Source organism: Dromaius novaehollandiae, chromosome 2 (genome assembly GCF_036370855.1).
Source record: "Dromaius novaehollandiae isolate bDroNov1 chromosome 2, bDroNov1.hap1, whole genome shotgun sequence".
Taxonomy (NCBI): Eukaryota; Metazoa; Chordata; class Aves; order Casuariiformes; family Dromaiidae; genus Dromaius; species Dromaius novaehollandiae.
Genome location: NC_088099.1, coordinates 67,449,289 through 67,473,674, shown reverse-complemented (window position 1 = coordinate 67,473,674; position 24,386 = coordinate 67,449,289). Strand labels below are relative to the sequence as shown.

Genomic DNA, 24,386 nt, shown 5'->3' with positions numbered 1-24,386 from the left:
AGACTGTCTGAATTTATCATCATGAAAAAAAGAGAAAAACATCCCTTTAAGTGCTGTGTCTGCAGCAGTTCAACAAAAGAAGAAAGTGCAGTGACAGAAGAACAGTATTATTTCAGATATTGTAATGAGCTAGCATGGCAAAGACCTGGTTTGTATCAAATTATAGTGTTTACTCTTACTAAATAACGTTAATTAAAATTTACTGGTCATGTTCAATCTATTATATTGAGAGGGAGAAAAATGATCTCAAGTTTCAGCCAAATAGACTCAGGAAAGCAGCTCAGTGTATTTGTTACAAATCCACCAAAATACCAGCAATGATGAACAAACAGAAAGGGGTATTGGTTACATTTTAATTAGAATGGGAAACAGATGTTTGGTGACTAATTACATTCACATTAAGACAAGCCTACCCTAGTACAATGAATGTAGCACTGTTAGCTCAGGCTTCTTCAATGCACCTGAGCACGCATTATTCAAACTGCACCTTTCTTTTCACATCAGGATATACGTACAAAGAAATTCAGAACTTCATTAACTCCTCAGAAACTCCGAAGCTGAAATAATATTCAATTTGTACTTACAAAATTTGAATTTAGCCAACTAAACCTACACTTGGGCCTGTGCTAGTCAAGGTCATGACAAATGTGAACAGAAAGGGTAAATGAAAAGGGAGCAAAGTTTGTTGATTCTCAGCTACTCAAAGCAGGCAAGAGGAGTTCTAACTGTAAAGAGCTGCCAAAGGCACATACAACACTGGATGATAAAAATGGTAGATGAAATCCAGCACGTAGATAAATGCAATGCACATTTAAAACAACCACCACCAACCCCCAAACCTTCTATATATATAATTATAGCTTGGAATTGACTGTTATCACTTAGGAGGCACTAGGGTAATAACAGTTCTGTGGCAACTCTGCTTTTTAACTGAGCTAAATGATCCTGGGAAATATTTTAAAAGGAGTTTAAAAAATAAAACTGAAGCAGAAAAATATCATTATACCACTGTTTAAGGAAGTTGTTTGCCCACATTTTCAATAGCAGATACATTTGAAGCTCCCAGTCTCAACAGCCATACAGGAGAACTGGAAAAGATACATAGAACAGTAACAAGGTTGAGCAATAGGAGATAACTGCTCATTGGTCTTAAGGAAACATGCAACGAAGGCAGTCCAGCTTCCACTGAAGGAACAAGCATTTAGATTAGGGATTTCCAGCCTGAAAGAGAGATGATTTTGGGAGCACATAGGAAGGGAATAGTGAGAGAAAGCTATTGAGCCTTACCTGGAAGGCAGAAGATGAACAAGGAATTGCTTTTCCAATACAACTAAGGGTATTATATGAAGATCTCAAGTCCAAAACAACCAAACAAGAGCTGTTCCTCTACCCGCAGTGTAGTTAACTCTTGGAACTTATAGCTGTAGCATTTTCTGTACGTTAAAAGTTTAAATGCTGTCTGAAAGGTAACTGGGCAGGTTCATGGAAGAAAAATCGATCGAGTGTTACTAATGTGAAGACACCACCTCAAAGTCCCTGAACGACAAAAACTGGCAAAGGTTAGAAAATATTCTGGTGCAACACTTGCACTACTCCTATACTGTTCAGTTAGGCAACTGTCACCAGTTGTTGAAGAAAGAAGGTGGTGGTTGGGATCTGATCCAGGTGGACCTTTGATGTGATTCAGCAAGGCCATTCTGTTCAACAGCCCATTTATGACTCACCTCATGCTTGCCTACTCTTTGTAAATGGGAAGATGAAAACCTTTCAGAAGTTATCCACTGGAAATAACCTAAGTATTTCTATAAAAGGATCCTCTCCGAAATAAGGCAATTACCTTGATAATTTCTTCTGATCATGCAAGATGACACGGATTAGCTCTGTACTTACAGACACTGTATTTCAGTCTGTATTTCATTAAAGCACAATAGCAAGACAACGTATATACACCTTCCTTACAAAATACTGCTTCCTTAAGGTAGAGTTATTTCCCATTAAAATATTACTTGCTTATTTTTTCAAACTGCAAACCCATGCTGCAGGAATTGAGTAGGTTATTATTCTTCTACCTGGTTGTTAGGGTTTAGAAAGTGGTTTCACTCACTCTCTTTCTAAAAGACTGAATAAGTTGTTATGCTTTTATCTCGCTTGTTACTGAGGAATGTTCATACAGATCCTGCCCTTAGACTGCTTTCCACCTAAACACTAGTCATCAAGCAAGAGAGACTAACACGCTTAATACCATCCATGTGATTCAACTACTAAAAGGATCGTTATAGTAGGTTTCAAAAGATAATCAGAGAGAAAGTACACTTAAAGACAGGTGGTCATAAAAAAAAGCCAGAAGTTGCTAGAGCTGGAATGCAGAGAATGAGTGCCTAACCAACACTTATTTGCAGGTGCACAGAGGTGGTCATTCATTCTCTGCAAAAGCAGAGTAAACAGTACACCACCATCTTTCCATCTCCAGAGGAGTTCAGAGTAGCTGAAGCACCAGGTGGTTTTGTAACTCTAGACAGCATGGGAAAATGGGTGAAAGATTGAGAAAAATGAACTAATAACTATCAGGTCCTTATTGGAAGAGTTCCTAATCAAAATGAAAGATAACTATCTGCCCTGGAGAAGCCAACCACATAGAATCCTCTTCCATTTTTTCAAAAAAAAAAAAAAAAAAAAAAAATTCATTTTCTTGTATTTGACCAAGATGGTCAAGGAACTGAACCCTAGAACCACAATCCTAATTGCATCAAAAATGAACAAGTAAGCCAGTAACTTGTGGCACATTAGAGGAACCAGTGAAAGAATATGAACACCACCTTGTCCCCAACATGCATTTTGTTCAGTCTGAATACTCGTTAAACTCCAGACTACCTCAAGAAAGGTGCCCATTTTATGAGGAAAGAGGTAGGGATCCTCAGAAGACTCAAGGTGAGGACTTAAGTGCTCACAAGGCCAGTGGAAAGACACAGACGCCACTGCATAGGCCACCGCTGACCAGATCCCCAGACTGGTGAAAACCAGCATAGAACACCCAAGCAGGGGATCTGCACCAGCTTAAATCAGCTGACAATCTTGTGCTTAACATGAAAATACTTAAGTGACTGAATCAGCTACTGTGCTCTAAAATGTGAGCAAATACTCCATCTGTATCAGCTACTTTTATTCAGAAATTCAGAGGTTCACAAAAGTATAAGAGTTTCCCTGTGTAACTTTGATGTTACTTGACCTCAAGGAATCCATAAGAAAGGAGTAGGAGGATACGTATTCAGGCTCTGCATCCAAACCATGCCACAGTTTTTTCTCCTAGAGAGAACAAGCTGTCCTTGATAAGAAGTACTAAGGCTGTAATACTACCAATGAGGTAAAAGAGAAGATGGAAAAGCAATGTTGTTGTCATATACACACAAACATGCAAAGAACAGCTGTACAAAACTTCAAGAGATATGATTAGGACATTGTTCCATCACTATAATACTCTGTGATATCACATAACGAAGGCAGAATTGATATGTGAAAGTCACGATTTCCTTATCTATCAGCAAGGCAGTATGAACGGGGTGAAGCCCGATGCATGCCACAGCAGCCTCTGATAATGTATCGCATTTAAATGCTCAGGCCATGTAGCTGCACCAAAAATAGACCCTTTGTTTCCTTGGCAGGGAGAGGAACAGGTATGGCTGCAGCCTGTGAATTGCCTCTCTCTTCCTTTTAGTTGTTATTCATAGGAAAGAAGGAAAAAATCTTTCCAGCTGGGAGCTTAATGCCAAAGTACAGCTGACCTGACCCTCAAAGGGAGGGATGCGTGAGAGCGTGCACGTGCTGCGCCCCAGCTGCCTGACCGTTTGCCATCGATCCATCTGTCAATAGGCAGCACAGGCGCTGACAGCCAGCGGCTGAGTCTGAAAACTCCCAGCTATGTAGCATCAGCATATAAAGTCACAGAAGAAGAATCAGAAAATTCAAAAAAGTAACAAAAGCAACAAGATGGGTGGGGGGGGGAAGAAGAAAAGTCTTCTGTATAAATAACTCAGAAGTCCGTTTTCACAGCTCTGTATGGAAAACAGCAGGCTCTCTAATAGAGAAAGTAACTTGCTTGCTTTGAGGGAGTTCTTGTCAGAAATACCATGCTGGGAACTAGAATAAAGCTGAAACTTTCTCCTTTTTCTGGAGGCAGATAGACTTGCACAGTAACATCTGATCTCCACAAAACAGGTTGGTACAAATTACCAAAAAAGCACCATCTCTTTCAAGCATCAAACACAAATTCCATTAAGACAGAATCAACCTCCTCTTGCCCCAAACCATCTTATGGGACATGATGACTTGCCCATAAAGACTCATGTATTCCAACACCCAGAATTTCTGCCTTAGTCCTAGCAGAGCGCTGGGCACAACAGCAGAGCAGACATCGCCTGCACTAGCTTCCAATTATATGTCCAACCTCAGAGTCAATGCAGGTTACTCATAGCATTGATCCCTGAATCTAATTTGCTCCTACTAAACATCCTTTTTGATCTTTTGTGTCAGCAGAAAGAGAAAATAAAACACTCATTTGAAGCTGGTATTATAACATATTGGGCTGACTGTGAATGACTTACTGGCTTCCTTATCTCAACCAACAGCATAACCAGCGTAAGAGTAGCATGAATGTCCATCACACATTTGATTCTCTCCGTGAGACAACCACCAGCATGAGAGAGTAATCATGCTAGAGGCAGCATTACTTTCCAGAGATATCCAAGGTATCTGTCAGACCAGTAAGAGAGGAGAACATGTTACCCAAAGCAGCTGTTCCTCAAATTCATATCTATCTTGCTTGGACACAAATCTTTCCACCAACTCCTTCATTTTGGATGGTCAAACATCCTTCTATGTGCAACCTAATGTTCACATTTCAGACTTCAGTGAAAACAGAAGACAGACAACACCACGGCACGTTGTCAAATATTCACACTTTTCCACTTCTTTTCTGTTTATATAAGAGAAAAATAAGCGGACATAAGGAAGAGAAATGTAGGACTCCAACAGACACTCCATAAGTAACAGAATATTTGGTGGGGAGGAGGTGAAGAGGCAAGTCAAGTCCAGCCTGAAGACATTCCCTGTAGCCATCTTCAAACTTTAGGAATGCTCAACTTTTTTCTACCAGACTGCAATACATAGTTTAATTTAAGCAAGCATTTGAATGCCGACTGCCTTGCTCTTCCACTGCGAAAAGCACCTTCACCATGTGATGAGCCTAGTGGCGCACCATGGCTGTTTATACCAGCATGTAACACAACATATGCACAATATGGACACCATACATAGAAACATGATCATACGGTCCAATCACACATGCAACCTCCTGTCATTTAACAAGATACACCTTCCTCACAAAGGTGGGAGTTGCCTGCATTTAAACCCTGTTAAAGGAAATTTCTAGTCAGTTACAAGGAAGATAAAAGTCTTTCAGAAAAGCATTAAAAAACTACTACTAGTGACAACAACTGCTGAATAGCACAGCTGAAATAACTAACTCTTCCAAAATAGCTGACCATGCCACCACAGCACTGGTGTGGGAGCTTCCTGTTCAGTCACTCCTTCACCTAGAAATGCTGTCAGAAGATGTTGAAGGTTGAATACAGCAAAATTCCACTAACATCGTAGTAACAGAGATTACCTCACCTCAGACAGCCTGCAAATTTCACTTAACTGAAGAAATACTCAACTGAGGAAAAATTTTGAACACATTTCTCGCCAACACCACCAGTACCATTTGATCATTTGCATCAAGTGTCACCAACATGACATGGACAGTATGACACATACAAACAATATTCTAGAAAGAAGAGAGAGAAACAGGAAAGGGTACAGCAAAAGAAAGTAATTCAGATGTCCCTTTCATGATGTATTTTTAAATAAATAAAATTAGTAACTAAATGTACACACGTCAGAAATAAACTAATTATGCTAGAGTTACTAGAAAATTGTTCCCAGACACTGTTCGCAGCCTAATTCATTCCAGCATAACTTCACAGGAATTATACCAATGAGTAAGTTCACATATACAAGTTACATATTAGTTCCTGGTACAAGTTAGGAAAAAGAAGCTAGCGTAACTATTTTCAGAGCTTGGCAAAGAACCAGATTCCACTCAAAACTGCTGTCACTCCAGAATAACTATTGGGACTACAAAGACACAAAACAGAAAGGGACAACAGAGAGTACATGTACCTCCAAATTAGGTAGTTCCTCTCCCTATCTGTTCCCTGTATGGTCAATGGAACAGGAGCAATTGAGAGCGGGAACATAACAGAGATGTTCCAAAATGCCCTCTAGGCAAACTGCATTCCCCGATGACAGAGAGAGCCCAGGGGCTGACACAGTTGCCAAGTGGCATGTCTGAAGTGATCAGGGCTGACAAGAAGAGGACACGTGGGCACACAGTGGCTGTTTACACCAGCATGTAGCACAACACACGCACAATACGCACACTATACAAACAAACATGATCGTGTGGGTCCAATCACACATCCAACCTCATACAGCAGCATTGCTTCATCTAGAAGCAAAGTTATTTCTAGACATACACCAAGGCAACTCAAACAAATAATATGGAAAAGAATAATTCAGACCAGTGCCTCCAAGTTCTTTGTCAGCTGAATCAGGTTTGCAAGGCCCCTAAACCCATCCTGCCACAAGGAAAGGAGAGGACACGGAAAAGAACCAAGAAATCCTTCATATTTGTAATCATTAGGAATAGGGTTTCTCGGTCCCCATAAAACAATTTTAATTATAAAAATGCTTGTTCTATGTAGCATGTGCTTTTGGGGCTTGTTCTTTATGCCTACAGTAAAGTTTAGGAGAGACATCCCTATTGAAATTGTTTGCACATTTCTGTTCGGATTGCTAATACTTCCTGACAGGCACACCCCAGGGGCTGGCTAGACAAGGGACCCTGCACCCCAAGGCAACAGAAAGCTCTTCAAAAAGGACCTGCCAGCTCACAGATGTTCTTCTAGATCCTGGTAGTTTGTATGGATTTACATGTATTTTACCAGCTTTAAAACAAGTGATTCAACCTTGTAGCTCTTCAATTCAGAAAGTGTCCCCTAAAGACTAGCAAGACTACTTGAATGACTGAATGGTGACTAAGGAGTCTGAAACATGCACCGTAAAGAACAGAGGAGAAACCAGTTACCACAACAGACATAGCGGCCAAAGCAGAGATATGGTGAAACAGGAAGACCGCAGTGACAGCAATGCGCAGACCTCTAGCCTTTGACAGAAACTCCAGGAGGACGTGGAACTAGTGCAGCGTGTGCGCCCACCCACAGCTTGCCTCCTCCAGTGAACTGTTCGGAGCACCCCTGTTGCTCCCTTCTCCCAGGGTACACAACACCAACAACTACAGTAGTACCTGGCTATTCAGGCAAAGAAATAATATCCTTCCTATTTCTTCACCTATTCTTTTTGGACCTAAACCACTTCTAACATACTGGAAATTAATAAATGGTTCTGTGAACAACACATGACAGAACTTTTTTGCAAGGGTTTTAAGCTCAGGTTTTAAGAGAGTTTTAAGCTGGATGATGTTTCACAATACTGTTACCTATGACACTGGCCTTTTCATGCACACATACACACATTTTCTATAGCAAGATCCCCCTCCCCAAGGGTAACATCAAGCATTTCAGCATAACAATAAAAGAAAAAAGCTGGAAAACCTCCTGATGCATCTGATGAAGTTAGCACTCCACCACACTGCATGGTCTTCAGCAAGACATCGAAAAGCAATGACAGCTGGTTGTTGTCTTACTGGCATCATCATCGTCAGCTGCTTAGACCAGCTCATCTAGCCCTCACACCCTGCCAAATAAGGTATGCTACCACAAGAGCATCAGGGTAAACCTAGGCCCTCAGGCACTGGTGAGCCTGACCTAAGGCCTCCTCCCATGCCCAACACGCCAAGAAGCTTTCCACACTCTCAACCATCAGTATTTCACATAGAGCCACGCAGAAAGCAAATCTCTCCAGCAGCACTTGATGTTGAGCAGGCTCTTAAACATCCAGCAAACCTAAATTTAAAGTTATGGAAGAAATGAGGAACAGATCCAACATGTATGTTTGCCTTTCCAGCATATCATCAAGTTAATTTGATATGCCTGTTTTAGACCTGGTGAAATTATAATGGGCTCTTACAGTTGAAGTATAACCTTTGTCAACAGCCATGACTAGAAGTAAGCCAGCAGAAACTGTTTGTTTTTGGTGTTTTTTTTAAAGCACACAATTTACAAACACACTTATCTTCATGTTTTAATAGCAAGACCAGAGCAAAATGTTTAACATCTGAAATGTCGAAAGAAAACTGATGTGAATTTCACTCATACCAGATTCATCTCAAACTACTAGATAGATGAATTGACATGGTTTACGGCATCCTACCACTTACAGTAACATTATGCTGCTCATCCACAGTAACTTCTACTTGGGTTTTAATTTAAAAGGCTGTCATTCTCTTTAGCAACTACATTGTCACGTGCTTCATGGGATCTTAAAAGCAGGAGGGGAAGAGATCTAAAGGAAGTGTTATCATTGTTAAAACACAGATGCTGCATATTAAAAAAACAGAAAAGGGCATCTACTGATTAGAGTAATACTTCAAGATAAGTGAAAAACTGAAATAAAGGAATTCTCCTGCATTACTTCATAGTTCATAATGCTCACAATATTGCCAAAGAAATACTTCAAAAACCCCATAAATCTCTCCCTTACCTCAGCCAGATACTACAATGTCCTCAACTTGATCAAGCTCACACTAGTACAAAATCATATTAACCATCTTAAGCATTCTTCTGCCTACTGATCATCACATCTGACTGCCACATATTCTGAGCCTGAACTGAATATTCTGCCTAAATGCTTCTGAAGTTATCATAACAATATTTTGCATTCTAGTACAAGTTTTTTTCTAGACAATGGGTGGATTTCTCACTTCATCATCTTACAGAAGACAATGTATGTTATGTATATAACTCCATGTATATACTCATGGAGATTATATCACCTATTCTAAATAAAGCCACTTAGTCTTTGGAATACTACTTTCAAGAAAGAAAGAAATCAAGATGCACTTAATTTAGAAATTAAATCATCCTAATTTACATAGAAATAAAAGCAGCTGCACATGCAAAAGTGATGAAAAGGATATATATGAGTGAGAAATAGGGTAGCTGAAGGCAAGGAAAGCAACAACAGTACACTATTTGACTCCCATGATAAAAATTTGAGCAATGTATAATCTATCAGTAACATAGATACTAGACTGGAAAACAGAAGCTGTTTCTTAACTACTAGATTATGAGCTAGTACATTTAATATTATTATATATCTATATATTATTATAGTGATAGAAGTTAAACTGGAGGAAAAAATAGTCCAGCGTTACAATACCACATGTATGTTGTGCCACCTTCCACTGTGAGATCTTGAGATGATAACCAAACTAAACCATTCTTTCACTACATATAAAGACTGAAAAAAATATAGCCTTGGTCTGAAAAGATATCCACACACTTGGCTTTCCAGTAGTTAGTAACTGGCATCAATTTGTGAAACATCAGTGATCATGAATTTGCATATCTTACTTACCAGTTTTACAGCTGAGAAGACTGAAACAGATATATAACTGCTCAAACACATACTTCCTGATCCCGTGTTTCAATGACACACATACATAAAACTTACTTAAACCAATGATGATAGATAAATCATCATAAAGCATAGTAATGTATGTATTCATCTGTGGCATGCAATAGTCAAGCTACAGAACAAAATCTGCTGCTGGAGATCAAAAATCAGACACGCAATTTAAAAACAAACTCACATACAAACAGAACAGAACAGCCAGAAAGTGTTTTCCTTTGTATTGCAGAGCATCTCTCTCAGTAATTTCCTCACAAAAACCAGCCCAGACATTATCTAGACACAGAGGGGTTTTTTTTAGTACTTTGTTAGTACTAAACAGGATATACAAAGTTTCCATTACACTAAAAACCCTACCCTTCTATCAGGACTTCCACTAAAAAGCTTTGCATATCATGGATTCATTCCAAACTGGAAAGCACTCTCTTTTCCATGTTAGCATGTAATTCTTGCTTTATGAATTAACACTTCTGCTCTTTTATTACACTAGAATTTTTATGGGGGGAGATCACTACTCCACTTCTTTCCTTCCCCCCAAAATTAGGGAAGTGAGAGCCACAACTCACATTACTACACAGCTACTTTTGGGATCACTGTGCAGCTCCTTGAATAAATACCAAATCCAGAGCTCAAATTTACAATAAAACATGACAAAGAACATCGCATTTCTAAACACAAAAGCTAGTAGACAAAAAGTGTACATTTAATATTAATACAGTCTTTAATATACATGTTTAGAGACCATTGGTAAATCGAAGCCAATTTTGTCTGTACATCTTAGAACATTTCAGTGAGATGGGAGCTACAGTCACCATAACTCCACCTGACCAAAACAACCAGTGTCTCTCAGTTTCCTTATATAACAAAACTAAATCAGTGGCAAAGCTGAGAATGCCATCCCAAAGAAATACCAGCATTTTCTATTCAAAACCCATAGCTTTGAAGCAGTGGTTCCTAATTTCTCTCCCACAGCTTAAAGGCTTAACTTTGTTTTATTTATGAATCTCTAACAAGTTTTGCAGAGTAAAGTTTAAAATAGGCCTGGGTGGTGTACAGTTTCAAGAAAACGAATCTAAACCAAATTCATTTATTTGGTTTATATCTTCCAGATGGAACAGGATTAGATAGAGGCAGGAAACCAATCACTCAGTTCTCTTCTGAGCATAATCTTAATTTATTTGGAGCTATTTAGTATGAACTCAACCTTTTCTCTCCAGTTAAAGGCTTGGATGTGCTGTGCTTCAGCCTACAGCAAAGTGAGTTCAGCTATCTTAACACAAACCCAAAAACTGAGAACCACTTTGTCTTTCAACACAAAGATCCATAGAGTGGAAAGAACTAAAAATAGAAACTATATGAAAAATTATAGCTATTGTTATAAGTAGAAATCAGAGTTGCACAGCATCGTGGTAGCTGAATGCCCAAGGCAACAGGGTTGTTTTGCTCACAGTGTCTTGCAGATCCAACACTGACATGGTTCATCTCCAAACTGCCTTGATTCTCAAAAGATTTAATTGTAAAAGAACTCCCATAGCTCCCCAAGGACCAGCACTTGGTACCTGGTGCTTTAGTAGTTAGTATAAGCAGCAATATTTAGTGACAATTCTTATGCTGGATTTATGTACTGGGCCAAGTATTTCTCAAAAATCCAACTGAATAGCATAGCATTCATTCAAAAATACCTGATCTATTAAAATAATCAACTGTTTGCTTGTCTTTCTTTAAAAAACAAAACACAAAGTATTCACCATAGCAAATACTGCTACCAAATAGTTCCAAAGTTAATCCATTTTTGATGTTCATTATGAGTAAAGAGTCATAAGTAGTTTAAAATGTCACACATTTCTTCCTACCTACTCATGTCAGAGGTTAAATTTATTATGATTATTCCTCTTTGGGTTATATCACTATGGGGAAACTTGTCCTAATAATAGCAACACCACTCTTTTAGGTAGGAAATCTTAGAAAATGCAGTTACAGTATAATCAAGAAAATTCAAATTAATTTACTTAGTGTTCCCTTTTTGTGAAATTTAATTCATTAGCAGCTGTACAGTACTTTGAAAGCATTGGGAAAATGGTGATATATAAAGAATAAAAGCATTACTCTTCAAAAAGAAATGTGATTAAGCTACATAAAAAAATTATCCAGTAACTTACAAAAAAATCCTGTATCATTAATATAGTCTTTTATATTTAATTAAAAATGTCCAAAACAAGTCTAAGGTGTGTTGGGTGTGTGTTGGGGGCAGAGGTAAGCAAAAAAGCATTTTACTAATTTTCCTAGCTTCATGGTAAGGTGGTTTCCTCAAATGTAATTAAAAATTACAACTGAAGAAGTTTGAGGTTTTTTTGTGCCTCCCTCCCTCTCCAAAAAAATTCAAAACAAGCTTTGTTTTAAAATCCACTCTATTTTTTCCAGAGTCAAAAGTAGATTCCTTCTTCTCCCTTGTAAATTTTCATATCCACTGTAAGAAGAGAGAATTACTTTGTAAATCCAGATCTTCTTTTAAAAACGTCAGAAAAAGGATAACCTGACTAAAAGATATTTTCCTCAACTTTTGCTGTACTTTCAGATGCAAGCCAAGTCAGGCAAGCTTTCACATTTTAAGAAAAAGCTTCCCAAGATGAGGAAAGCATCCAACTAGCATACTCCACAGTAGTCCCTTCAGAAACTGGAAAAAGCTCTTTTAAAACAGGAATCCACCACTTAAAGCAGCAACCCACTGCTAATGGATGCTTTTATCTGCTCCACAACTTCTTTGGTACTTTCCTGTAAAACCTATATGCATTTTAAAGATTACAATCCTAATGAAATATGCAGTGGCAACTCTGGGAAGTTTCCCTGCTTTGTCTCAAACACCATCTGAAAGCATACAGAACTCGTCCAGCACTGCTTTGGTGAGATCAAAGCAGGCAAATAACAGGCTATGAGGAAGTGCTGTGGTTAATCCAGCAAAGGAGGCTGACTGAAAGCATGCACTGAGGCTACAACAAAAGTCTGACATTTCAGCTTAAAGAGGTCTACATTTTTGGAGAAAAACCATTAGTTATTTGTATGAATAGGTTTTCACAAAGCAATCTGATCTGGGAACCACTGGAGTTTACTTAGAGCATCTGTGTTCCACATTCTCAGTAAAGCAAATTTAAGTAATCCTAAAAAGTTCAAAAAAGTTTTTTTTTTTTATTGTAGCCTTCACAGTTATTTCATGTTTTGCTCAAATTGAAAGAGAGCTGAACTAGGTATTTCCAATCACATCTGGAAGCAGGCCCAAGATACTGCATGCTCTGTCCCAGCTAGAACTCAAATTATACTATATGTAAAAAGCAAATAACCCCCTCCCCCAAAAACAAACAACCCCCCCCCATTTAAAAAAAAAATTCCCCCAGGCTCCAACATTCCGTTCTTCATTTTTCCATTTGTGTCATGTCAGTGTACATCTAATAAACATGTTGTTTATTATCTTCATTTAAACCATGACTTTTACTAAGTTACAGCAGGAATCACAGGGAGCATATCACAACAACAAATCAATAATACATGCAGGACCCCTATGCAGCACCATTTAAACCATTAATCATTATGTTTTCTATCCTAATTATGCTAAAATGATTTTTAATAAAGCATTTTCAACTCACCTCTTTCACTATTCTGCTTCTATCAGTGCAATGAACTCAAAACCACAGCCCTTCCGACAAATTCTCAAGGCACCTCTTTTGTTCCCTTTAAATTAAATCTGAATCAGCTGCATGTTTTGCTGAACTGCTAATGCTCTCCACATGTTCTTTTCTCTCAAATTGAAAATATTTTCTACTAGAAATGCCTAACACCATACAGAAAACTGTAAAATGCCCCTCAGACAACCCAAAGTAGCTCTCTTCCTTGAGAGTTTCATTTGAGCATATAAATCACAACTTGTCCAAATGAAGAGCTCCAAGGAAAAACCTATTGCCACAATTAAGCCTACTTTAGGAAAGGTTTTTAATTAGGCTCTTACAGCATTTTGGAAATTTCCTTACCAAAAAAAGGTGTTTAAATTCTATAAGCTATTTCCTTAAAAAAAAATCTTCTAAATATCACCTAGAGAAGCTTCACAGTTTCCATCACTATGAAAGCTGTTCCCCACACTGCAGACATGCATATGCCAAACAGAATATGAAGATAACACAGGGAGAAGCGGCTCAAATGAGAAAGTATCAGTAACATGGGTTGTAGGCAAAAGCTAAATTGTGCTCTCAGAGAATGAAATATTTGTTTTGCTAACCAGAATCCCACTTTTCTATGCTTCTATACCATACTACACTATTCTCTGCAACAAAAATGCCAGATACAGTTATTGACTTGAAACTTGATTTTGTCTTCAGGAAAGCATTGTGCTTCCACAGGGAAGGAACTTGCACCTCAAGCCCTTGGTGGGACAGGTCATACAAGAAGGTTCAATATATGCAGGATCTAGCCTTATCTGCTGTAATACATGCAGCAAGTCAACATAATGGATAACAGAAGAGAAAACCGTACTAGCTGCATACTTCACCCATTAAAGGACAAATAAAAACAGCTGGCTTCCACTAGCTTTGTAGAAACAACCAGCTAACTGTTTCCCTCAGGTATCATGGAACAAATAAAGCTCAAGAAGATATTTATGGACATTTCAGAAAATATATTGAGAGCAAGAAGATGCCAAAAAAGACAATCCAAAGAGCTACGTAGAAAGGATGGGTCACTGGTGCTAACACTGCTAGTTAAAGCACATGCACTAAGAACAGGGGTTAGAAGCAGATGGCTACCGCACTGCATGGCAGCTACTATAGTGCATATTCAGGAGTAATCCACTGCTGAGCACTCACAGGAGAACAGGGAAGCACAGGTATGCTGTAGATCATTTGGGCACTGTGCTTCAGTAAATCCACAACTAGTAATACACTCATACACTCTTTAGGGACCAAGCTGGCTCAAATGACGAAACTTGATACCCACAAATATCTATGCAAAGCATTATTTTTAAATCTCCAGACAGAGAAAATGCAGGTAGGAGCTATAACTATATAGGAGGCAAAGCTATATAGGAGGCAAAGCTATATAGGAGGCAAAGCTATATAGGAGGCAAAGCTATATAGGAGGCAAAGCTATATAGGAGGCAACGCAGGTAGGAGCTATAACTATACCAAATAAACCTCTAATTTTACACTGCAAAAATATTTTAAATGACCTATTGAGTCCTTTATTTTGACAATAAACTGACATAAAGGAGCAGTAAAATTTAAAATATACCTTGCAACATTTGGTGTCCTTCAAAGCTACACTTACTCTGACAAATCACGGGCCAATACATGTATCCGGAATTACATAAACCTACTTTGTTATTCGCATTCTTCTTGTATTATGTGGCATTAACACCTAAAGCTTATGTCAATTTCTTTTGGCAGCAGCACTGTAAGTTATTGTCATGGGTCCCAGTCCAAGCCTCGCTCTCAATATTGAGAACAACACTCCTGGTTCACCATCAGTGACATAAATGTTTTAAGATAGGAAGCAGAACTCATTATGGCAGCATGTGCAGATGCATAAGAACAAACAGGGCCTTTTCCCTCAGAGACTATCGCCGATTGAGAGAAAAAACTATGCAGCAGCAATGCACAGACATATGGAGCACAAATAATAAGATTTGCAATAAAAAGTTGCAATAAAACAGGGCTCCCCAAACACTGACATAGCGAAAGAAACAGGTCACTGTCCAGAAACACCAGATCTTTAAAACTTCACCGTCAGAGTTGCTCTGACTCAAGTCTTCCAGCTAGTTCCATGGGCAAAAGTTTCTGTCACTAGTGGTGTTCTGCCTTTAAAGCTACAGCTCTGTTACACTGGACTTTATCAAGGCTTTGAATAAGCCCTGTAAATGTTAAATACATACAAATTAAAATTATATTAAGATACAACTAAACAAAAACAAGAAAAGTCACAGGGCCGCCAAAAATACCAGAAAGACTTTTCCCATGGGGTATTAACTCGCAATAAATCTAATTGGAATAAAAGGCCACATTTGGCAGATCTTGGAAAAAAGCAACTGACACTGAGATCTCAGGATGATCTTCCTCCACCAAAAAACCACTGGACTTTTCACTTTAACTGGAGCAAGACTACGTCTATAATTTTCAATTAGTTATGTTCAGGGAACAAAACTGGCATAAGTAGCAGTCTTTTTGTGTAAGAGAACATTGTAAATATTTCAGCTTATATAAAAAAACCTCAAGTTTTATCTTTGACCCAGATTAAGCTGTCGAGACTAACGTAAATAAAACTTCAATCTAAAATGGGAAAAGTAGAGCTACACTTGAACCAAAATTTGTTCCTTGATGCAGAAAGCCCTTAGTCTGAACACAGGACAAGAACTCAAAATGAGAGGTGAAAAAATATATTAATGCATTAAATTGATTGAGAGATGCTTAGGAGTGTTTGGTATCCAATGGGATAGAAAATACTTAGTACTCACTAACCATTTCCACCCTCAAGATATGAAACATTATTCCTTCCCTGTCCCCCTCCTTGAGAAAAAAAAGGGGGGGGGGGACCACATATTTGACATGGGACTAGCAACAGCTTCCTAAGGCTCAAAATATCGGCCTGTAGTCAATACATCCTCTGACACTAAAGCCCAAGGAATTCCCAGGAGATTAGAAGCTACTAATGCTGAAAAACTTTATTTGGACATTTGAACATAAACACTTTTTTATTTCCCACAAATAAAAAATACAAGATACAAGGCAGAAAAAAACACTGGTAGTTTCCAAAGGGGAGTTTTCATGATAGGAAAGCTATTTCTTTGCTTTAAAAAGCTGAGAGGAGGTGTGAAGTAAAACCTACGATACAATGATCACAGCAGACTCCACGACAAAAGCACTAAAGAACAAACTACATCCTTTCCTAAAACTGTCCTCTGCGCAGTCAGTAACATTTCTAACCACAGGGCTTTCCAAGGATATGGTGAAGACAATTGTAATCCTCATACAGGTGGGTGGGACCAAAAGAAAAGAGCCAAAACAAGATGTTTCTATTCCATGTAACACCAGCTCAGATTGCTCTCACTCCTGGCTTCTACCCCAGATATGTAACACATCTTTTAACCTCAAAACTTAATGGTTATATTCAGAAAAAGACATAACAGGCAGCTGATGTGAAAGTAGACACAAGATCAAGGAAAGTACCCACTGCCAGTGAAACACCCTTCCTACTCCCTGACAAGCTCAACAGACATGCACAGTTCATCAAAGGAGGCCAGTACTAAGAACTGCAGAGAGGGCCCGACAGTTTCAAACTAATGCAGACCAAAAAATAAGATACTTCTAGTGTGTAGAAATGAAAAAGAAGCGAAGAGAAGCTACACTAAAACCAACCATAGGCCAAAACAAAAACTTATCCCAAACATCTACGCCTCAGCAGGTGGGTTGGAAATTAGAACCAGACCTTGCACTTGGCTTTTATGCCTATAATGAAGCAAGCCAAAAGCCCATATCCAAACACCCCTCAGCTCTGAGAAGTTTAAAAGCTAGACCCAAGTTTTGCATCCTGGCTTCCTCTATACTCAGCATCAAATGCATCACTGCTGTCAGAGCACAACAATGGCATCTGGCATAGAAGAGCACATTTTCATACAGGGATAATTAAAACACATGCACAGTAACATGCCTAATTACCTCCAGTATGCGTGAATACAAACAGATAAAAAATGTAGCAACTGTACTTGGAAACTCAAAACTTAGTGCTTTAGTTCCTAGACTGCTACACTCTGGCCAGACGAAAAATTTTACACAAAAAAGCATTTTTAAAAACCTCAATGCAGGAAACACATTAAATTTTCTCTTGCTGTAGTGGTCTGTTTTGCTGAGCATATTCCCACACCTAACATGAATAAGCCTCTCCAAAGTGTTTTTAATTTCATTCATATTTATAAAATCATTCTAGACCTCCCTTTATCTCCTCTAATACATAAGATGTTAGACTTGCTCCACTGTAGTCCCTCAAATCAACACTAGTAGAGGAGAAGCTGTTTCTCATGATGCAGCCTAGAGATTGCTCTCAATGGGAGGTATTTGAGGAATTCTGTAGGTTGCTTATGCTCAGTTCAAATTCCCATAAAGGCCATTTCATAACGTGTCCTGGAGGCAAGGGAAAGAAGTTTAGTTGTATGTGAAGCCTGAACCCTCCAGCAACAGTAACATCATGGAAATAATACAAACCTTTGACCTTCCTTCTTTCAAATACACAGTTTTTATATATTTATATATACGTACACACATTTCAGGGTGTGTGTGTTTATATACACATATATAACATTAACATATATAATATGTACATACATATATATAACATTAAGAAACATAAATAATATATAATTTATATTAAATAGTATGTTCACATCTGTCTATTTCAATGTTTCAGCTATGATCTCTTGAAATAAGAGCAGTCATGAGCTAAACGTTAGGCTGTCAAAATAAACTAGCTAGGGAAAGTTGACTATGATACATACTAAAAAAAAAAAAGCCACCTGTAACATCTCTTATGATATCGCCAGGACACATGCATTAGGTATACCACTAAAACCCAATGAAACATGCTGTTCTACAATACTGGCATTGAGCGAGGAGAATATCTTAACTCTACCACGATGCATCAGCCTGTGTTTACACAATCTTGAAGCTCTTAAGACACACACATTCTTCATTTCTTTAGGCTTCCCTTGTGACAGCATTGTTTTAACCATGGTACTTCCAAGACACTGACACAGTGACGATGACAACATGTGGCCAAGATCAGCAAAATTCGAAGCAGTAAATACCACACACTATTAAAATGCAGTAGTTAGCTGTCAGCCAACTCTTCAGATCCCGTTACCTATTCAGAGCACAATCATCTTCAGGCACATACAAAGGCAGTGGCAAGACAGATGATTCAAGTTCCTCTAAAACATCCCAAACATCACACACTGGTGTCAAATGCTATACTTAAGGCCATTTAATATATGGGTTATGTTACTCTCAGAATATAACTTAACATTATCAAACAGCAAACACAAGGAAATTTATTGGCCCATTATCCTTAACTTAGAACATCACAAGCCTGGTCCATATTCCCAAAACTTGTTTCTCAGAGATCTATTTTGTTTATTCATTCTCTTCTCTAGGTGTGTGGAACTTCACTTACCAATACAGGCATGGACTCTCACCGAGAGCTGGGTCCTCAGAATTATGCTGTGCTTCTTGCCTCTCCTAAAAAAGAGAAAAAAAAGAAGGGAGGGTGGGGGGGTGGGAGAGAAAAAATACAAAAAAAAAAAAATGAATCCCCTGAAGTTCAGGCACATTTCACAATTCTCTAGAAATCCACATTAGAGAAGTACCAAATGATAACAGCATAATTTAATTTTCATAGGAATATTTTAAGGCTAGGCAGAGTCAAGTACGAAAAGAAAACGCAGGATCAAAGTAAAGGCTGCATACATATCCAGAAATCTGCTCAGGCACACTAATTCATCTATAAAGCACAAGGAAAAACCACGTTCTTCATGGAATGAGGCAGACTTAAGGAGTCCATCACTCTGGCACTATCCTAGTTTCATTCTGGTCTTAAGTAGATCAACTTCATCTGAATTCCCTGCTACATTCCTTATTTGTTTTGCAGGCCAGCTGGTATTAGATGCATCTTTTCATCTGGAAAAGAGCACTGTGCTTGATTTCTAGGTGCTCCACCTGCAAACTGGGGCCAGGACACAAGCAGCACCTCACCTCTGCCCCCAGGCTTGCTTACTTGATGGAAAGTGGCAAATAACAAAAGTCAAAGGCCTTTTCCAGGTGTATAGCAGTGTACTCTCCCCCCTTCTCTCTGAAACCAAATATGCAATTTAACTTCATAGAACAAGCAAAAAGCAAACAGTTTCTAGAACTTGCTCAGATACAGCTTAGTTCATGCCATGGTAACCCTAAACCTAGTTCTATATACCAATTATAGGCAAATTGGAAAACTGTACAACCTTCCTCAGGTATATGATTTCCAATTCTGCTGAGAGATGCCAGGGTTAAACCCTTCTGCGCAGACACCTAGCAGAATTCCCCCCTGGGTTAACTTCATCAGAACAAAACCACTATTTACCAGGGAACAACAAAGGTTCTGCCCCACCTTCACATATTCAACTTCCTACCCACAGTTGTTTCAGGAAACAAAAATAATTTTTACTACTTGCAACAAGGAAAGAACATGTCTTATCCTATCTCCCAGAATGATTTGCATAGGAAGGCAGGAGAGAACTAGTTACAGATTCTCTCAGGGAAATACCATTCCTGGAAGAACTTTGGAAAAAAAAGCACATTAAGCAATTGAGAAGAGTAGTAAATATGAAATAATGTACCTGTTAGTAAAGGATCTGCTTCCAGTCTCAGAATAGCATGTTTTCTTTACAGCTTGAAAATCAGACTTTAAATCAAATTGCTCTGTAAAAGTTCTGCTGCACACCAGTAGGAAAAAGCTTGAAAAACATGAAAGTTCTCTTAAGGCGGTTCTTGGTTTGCCTTTTTTTTTTTTTTTCTCCTTCATTAAATGCCAAGCAGCAGCACGCTCTTCCCCCACAAGAGCTGCCTGCAGTCTGGATTTTAAACTTTCCTGGAAAAATTCCAACTTTAGACCTGACTCTCTGCCTGCCTAAACTCCTCCTGCAGTTTCAGTTGGACGCAGCATTCTTCTGTGCTTCCTGTCCTGCCGATTGCTAACAGCTGCCCCATCCCACAAGGGTAGCAGGACTCCCAGAGAATATTTGATTAACAAAGTATTTGAGGCACCTTTGTCGAAGTGGCAAAGTTAAAACGCTAACACTAGCGTCACTTGTTGATATATCACTTCACTCGCCTAAGATTTGTTACATTCTTACTATGATATGCTATAATTTTTAGAAAGCTAACTAAAACAAAACAGGTTCTTTTTCTACCTCATCATTAGTACTCGAAAAAATGGATGAGATTTCTCTTATGGAAACAGAAGGAAATAGTTCAGTGATTAGGCTGTTCATTTGGGACACAGAAGGACTCATTTTCAATTTCCCTGTTTTACCACAGGTTCCCTGTACAACGAGTAACTTAAGGCCAGACCACAAAGGTGTCTATGTGTCAAATTAAAAGTCAGGCCTCAAATACTCTGAAGATACAAATTTAGTTTCTCTATGCCTCAGATCCTCATGGGTAAAACAGGGACAAAAGCAACTGCTTATTGCACACTTCTATTAGGACTAGGGTATTATCTAGCTCTTAAAAACACTATTATAACTTAAGCACTCCACAGTCTTTGCAGGAGGCCTATACAAGTAATTAAGGGATATGTATCTATAAAGAAAGAACAGTAAAGAACAGTAGGCCAGAAGGCAAAAAACAAACAGCAGGTTATTATTATGTCATTAATTTTCAGAAGTCAGTTTTCAGTAAAATATTTTAACTAGCTATAAATGTTACCTTTCTCTGTGCATCAAGCACTAGATCAGAAAGTCATGTCTTCAAAATAAGGAGATGAAATGTGGCAATAAAAAGCTTCTAGCCACATAGGTGACTAAGAGCAAATTTGCTTTTTTCCATCTACAATCAGTGGCTCACTTATGGCAAGGGGTTTTCAGGAGGAGAAAGCAAAGTTGATTTGCTCCTGAAAGGAAACCACAACAGCTCTATCTACCAAAGCAGGACCCACTGCAGCACCAGGGCAGTGAGAGGAACCAGCCCTCTATCACTTGCTACCAGCCACACCAGCACAGGAGAAACTTGGAGATACCTCTGCTCACTTTTCACTGAACTACCAAGGAATACCTACAGATTCACACTTGGTTTTGCTATGTCTCCATAACCTGCACCGCACACCTTCCACCCTACGTTCGTAACGCTGTCTCTTCCACGACCATCATATGCCCAGATTTCTGCTCTTTTCAGACCACAGGAGGGGGGAGTTAAAACTTTTTGATAAGGATCATCTAGAAATCCTCTACATTTGCAACATCAGGGAAAATGACAGAATAATGGAACAGAAGAGTCATCGCATATCTGACTATTAAAACAAGCACAGCCTGGCTACAGAAGAATAAACCAGACTGAAGTCTAAGCATTGCAAAGCTGCCTGTTAAGACCTTTATCAACAGTCTTAGTGGATATCCTTTTTCTCCTGCATTCTGTACTCAAATCTTACTGTAACATTGCCAGTTAAAAAGAAAAAAAAGAAAAAAAGAAAATTTATTATGTCATTGTATAATCCCTGCATATAAAGAGATTTTCTGAGGGAGCATCTGGAACCTCCCTAGTTCGAGGTCAATATGTTAATTCCAAGAAAGGAGGAGAAGAAAGGAAATGAGGACCACAGTACCATGGGAGCAGAGGTCCCAGGGAGGAGGAGTTAGTGGCAAAAAGGGAAGACTAGAAAAAACAAACAAACAAAAAAAACACACAAAAAAACCAGAAGTCTGGAGTGCTCTGAATTACAGGCACCTCAAAAAGATGCCTAGACAAAAATTCAGCAAGCCAACAGGCTGCAGCTGCCCAGGTATAGAAGCCTACTTTATGGGCCTTTGTTTTCTTCAGCTTTCTCTCTTTTCTTTTTTGGGGGGTGTAGGGGGGAGCTTTTGCCAAAACAGCAATCTTATACTGCCCAATCATGGAAGCAAGGACAGGCCACTTGGGAGGAATATAGGCACGTTGTTCAAGTATGCAGGGATAGGGCTAGGAAGGCCAAGGCCCATCTGCAGTTTAATCTGGTAAGGGATGTCAAAGACAATGAAAAGAGCTTCTTTAAATACATCAGTAACAAAAGGAAGACTAGGGGAAATGTGGGCCAGCTGCTGAATGGGGCGGGGGCCCTGGTAACAAAGGATACAGAAAAGGCTGAGGTACTGAATGCCTTCTTTGCTTCAGTCTTTACTGACAGGATCAGCCCTCAGAAATCCCAGGCCCTGGAGACCAGCGAGAAAGTCTGGAGAAAGGAAGACTTTTCCTTGGTGGATGAGGATCAGGTTAGGGATCGCTTAAGCAAACTGGACACCCAGAAGCCCATGGGCACTGACGGAATGCACTCCTGAGTGCTGAGGGAGCTGGCGGATGTCATAGTAAGGCCACTCAACCATCTCTGAAAGGTCATGGCGATCAGGAGAGGTGCCTGAGGACTGGAAGAAAGCAAACGTCATGCCAGTCTTCAAAAAGGGCAAGGAGGAGGACCCAGGGAGCTACAGGCCAGTCAGCCTCACCTCCATCCCTGGAAAGGCGATGGAGCAGCCCATCCTGGATACGGTTTCCAGGCACATGAAAGACAAGAAGGTGATCGGGAGTAGTCAGCATGGATTCACAAAGGGGAAATCATGCTTCACCAACCTGAGAGCCTTCTCTGATGGAATGACTGGCTGGGGACATGAGGAGTGGATGAGCAGTGGATGTTGTCTCCCTTGACTTCAGCAAGGCTTTAGACACTGTCTCCCATAACACCCTCATAGGCAAGCTTAGGAAGTGCAGGCTAGAGGAGCAGACAGTGAGGTGGACTGAAAACTGGCTGAATGGCAGAGCTCAGAGGGTTGTGATCAGCTGCGCAGAATCTAGTTGGAGGCCTGTAGCTAGCGATGTCCCCCGGGGATCAATATTGAGTCCAGTACTGTTCAACTTATCCATCAGTGACCTGGATGAAGGGACAGAGTGCACCCTCTGCAAGTTTGCTGATGATACAAAACTGGGAGGAGTGGCTGATACCCCAGAGGGCTGTGCTGCCATTCAGAGGGGACCCTGACAGGCTGGAGAGATGGGCAGAGAGGAACCTCATGAAGTTCAACAAAGGGAAGTGCAGAGTGCTGCACCTGGGGAGGAATAACCCCATGCACCAGTACAGGCTGGGGGCTAACCTGCTGGAAAGCAGCTCTGCAGAGAAGGACCTGGGGGTCCTGGTAGACAACAAGTTGACTATGAGCCAGCAATGTGCCCTTGTGGCCAAGAAGGCCAGTGGTGTCCTGGGTTGCATCAGGCAGAGCACTGCTAGCAGGTCAAGGGAGGTGAGCCTCCCCCTCTACTCAGCCCTGGGGAGGCTGCATCTGGAGTGCTGTGTCCAGGTCTGGGCTCCCCGTACAAGAGAGACATGGAGCTACTGGAGAGACTCCGACAAAGGGTTACTAAGATGATCAGGGGATCGGAGCATCTCTCCTATGAGGAAAGGCTGAGAGACCGGGGACTGCTCAGCCTGGAGAAGACAAGACTGAGGGGGGATCTTACCAATGCGTGCAAGTATCTGAAGGGAAGGTGTCAAGAGCCTAGGGCCGGACTCTTTTCAGTGGTGCCCAGGGACAGGACAAGAGACAATGGGCACAAACTGAAACACAGGCAGTTCTGTCCAAACGTAAGGAAAAGCTTTTTTACTGTGAGGGTGACTGAGCACTCAAACAGGTTGCCCAGAGAGGTTGTGGAGTCTCCATCCTCAGAGCTATTCAAAAGCTGTCTGGACACAGCCTTGGGCAATGTGCTCCAGCTGACCCTGCCAGAGCAGGGAGCTTGGACTGGATAATCTCCAGAGGTCCTTTCCAACCTCAACTGTTCTGTGTTTCTGTGATACTTCACTCCCTTCCATTCCCAGCACCAGATTCCATATGAAAAACTGCATTTTTTCTTGTACTGTCCTGCTTTGATGGATTTCCTGGCCATGCCTCACCCAGGCCT

The 24,386-nt window shown here is 39.9% G+C and overlaps 1 protein-coding gene across 9 annotated transcripts in view; it reads right to left on the bottom strand.

Moving 5' to 3' along the window:
• The window catches only part of FHOD3 (formin homology 2 domain containing 3), a 409,852-nt gene that overhangs the window by 333,302 nt on the left and 52,164 nt on the right, over positions 1 to 24,386 (bottom strand). For all 9 annotated transcript variants that reach the window (XM_064506705.1, XM_064506703.1, XM_064506709.1 and 6 more), the window contains exon 3: positions 18,886 to 18,950. In XM_064506705.1, the coding sequence (XP_064362775.1) occupies positions 18,886 to 18,950 (65 nt within the window). The remainder of the gene's footprint in view (positions 1 to 18,885; positions 18,951 to 24,386) is intronic.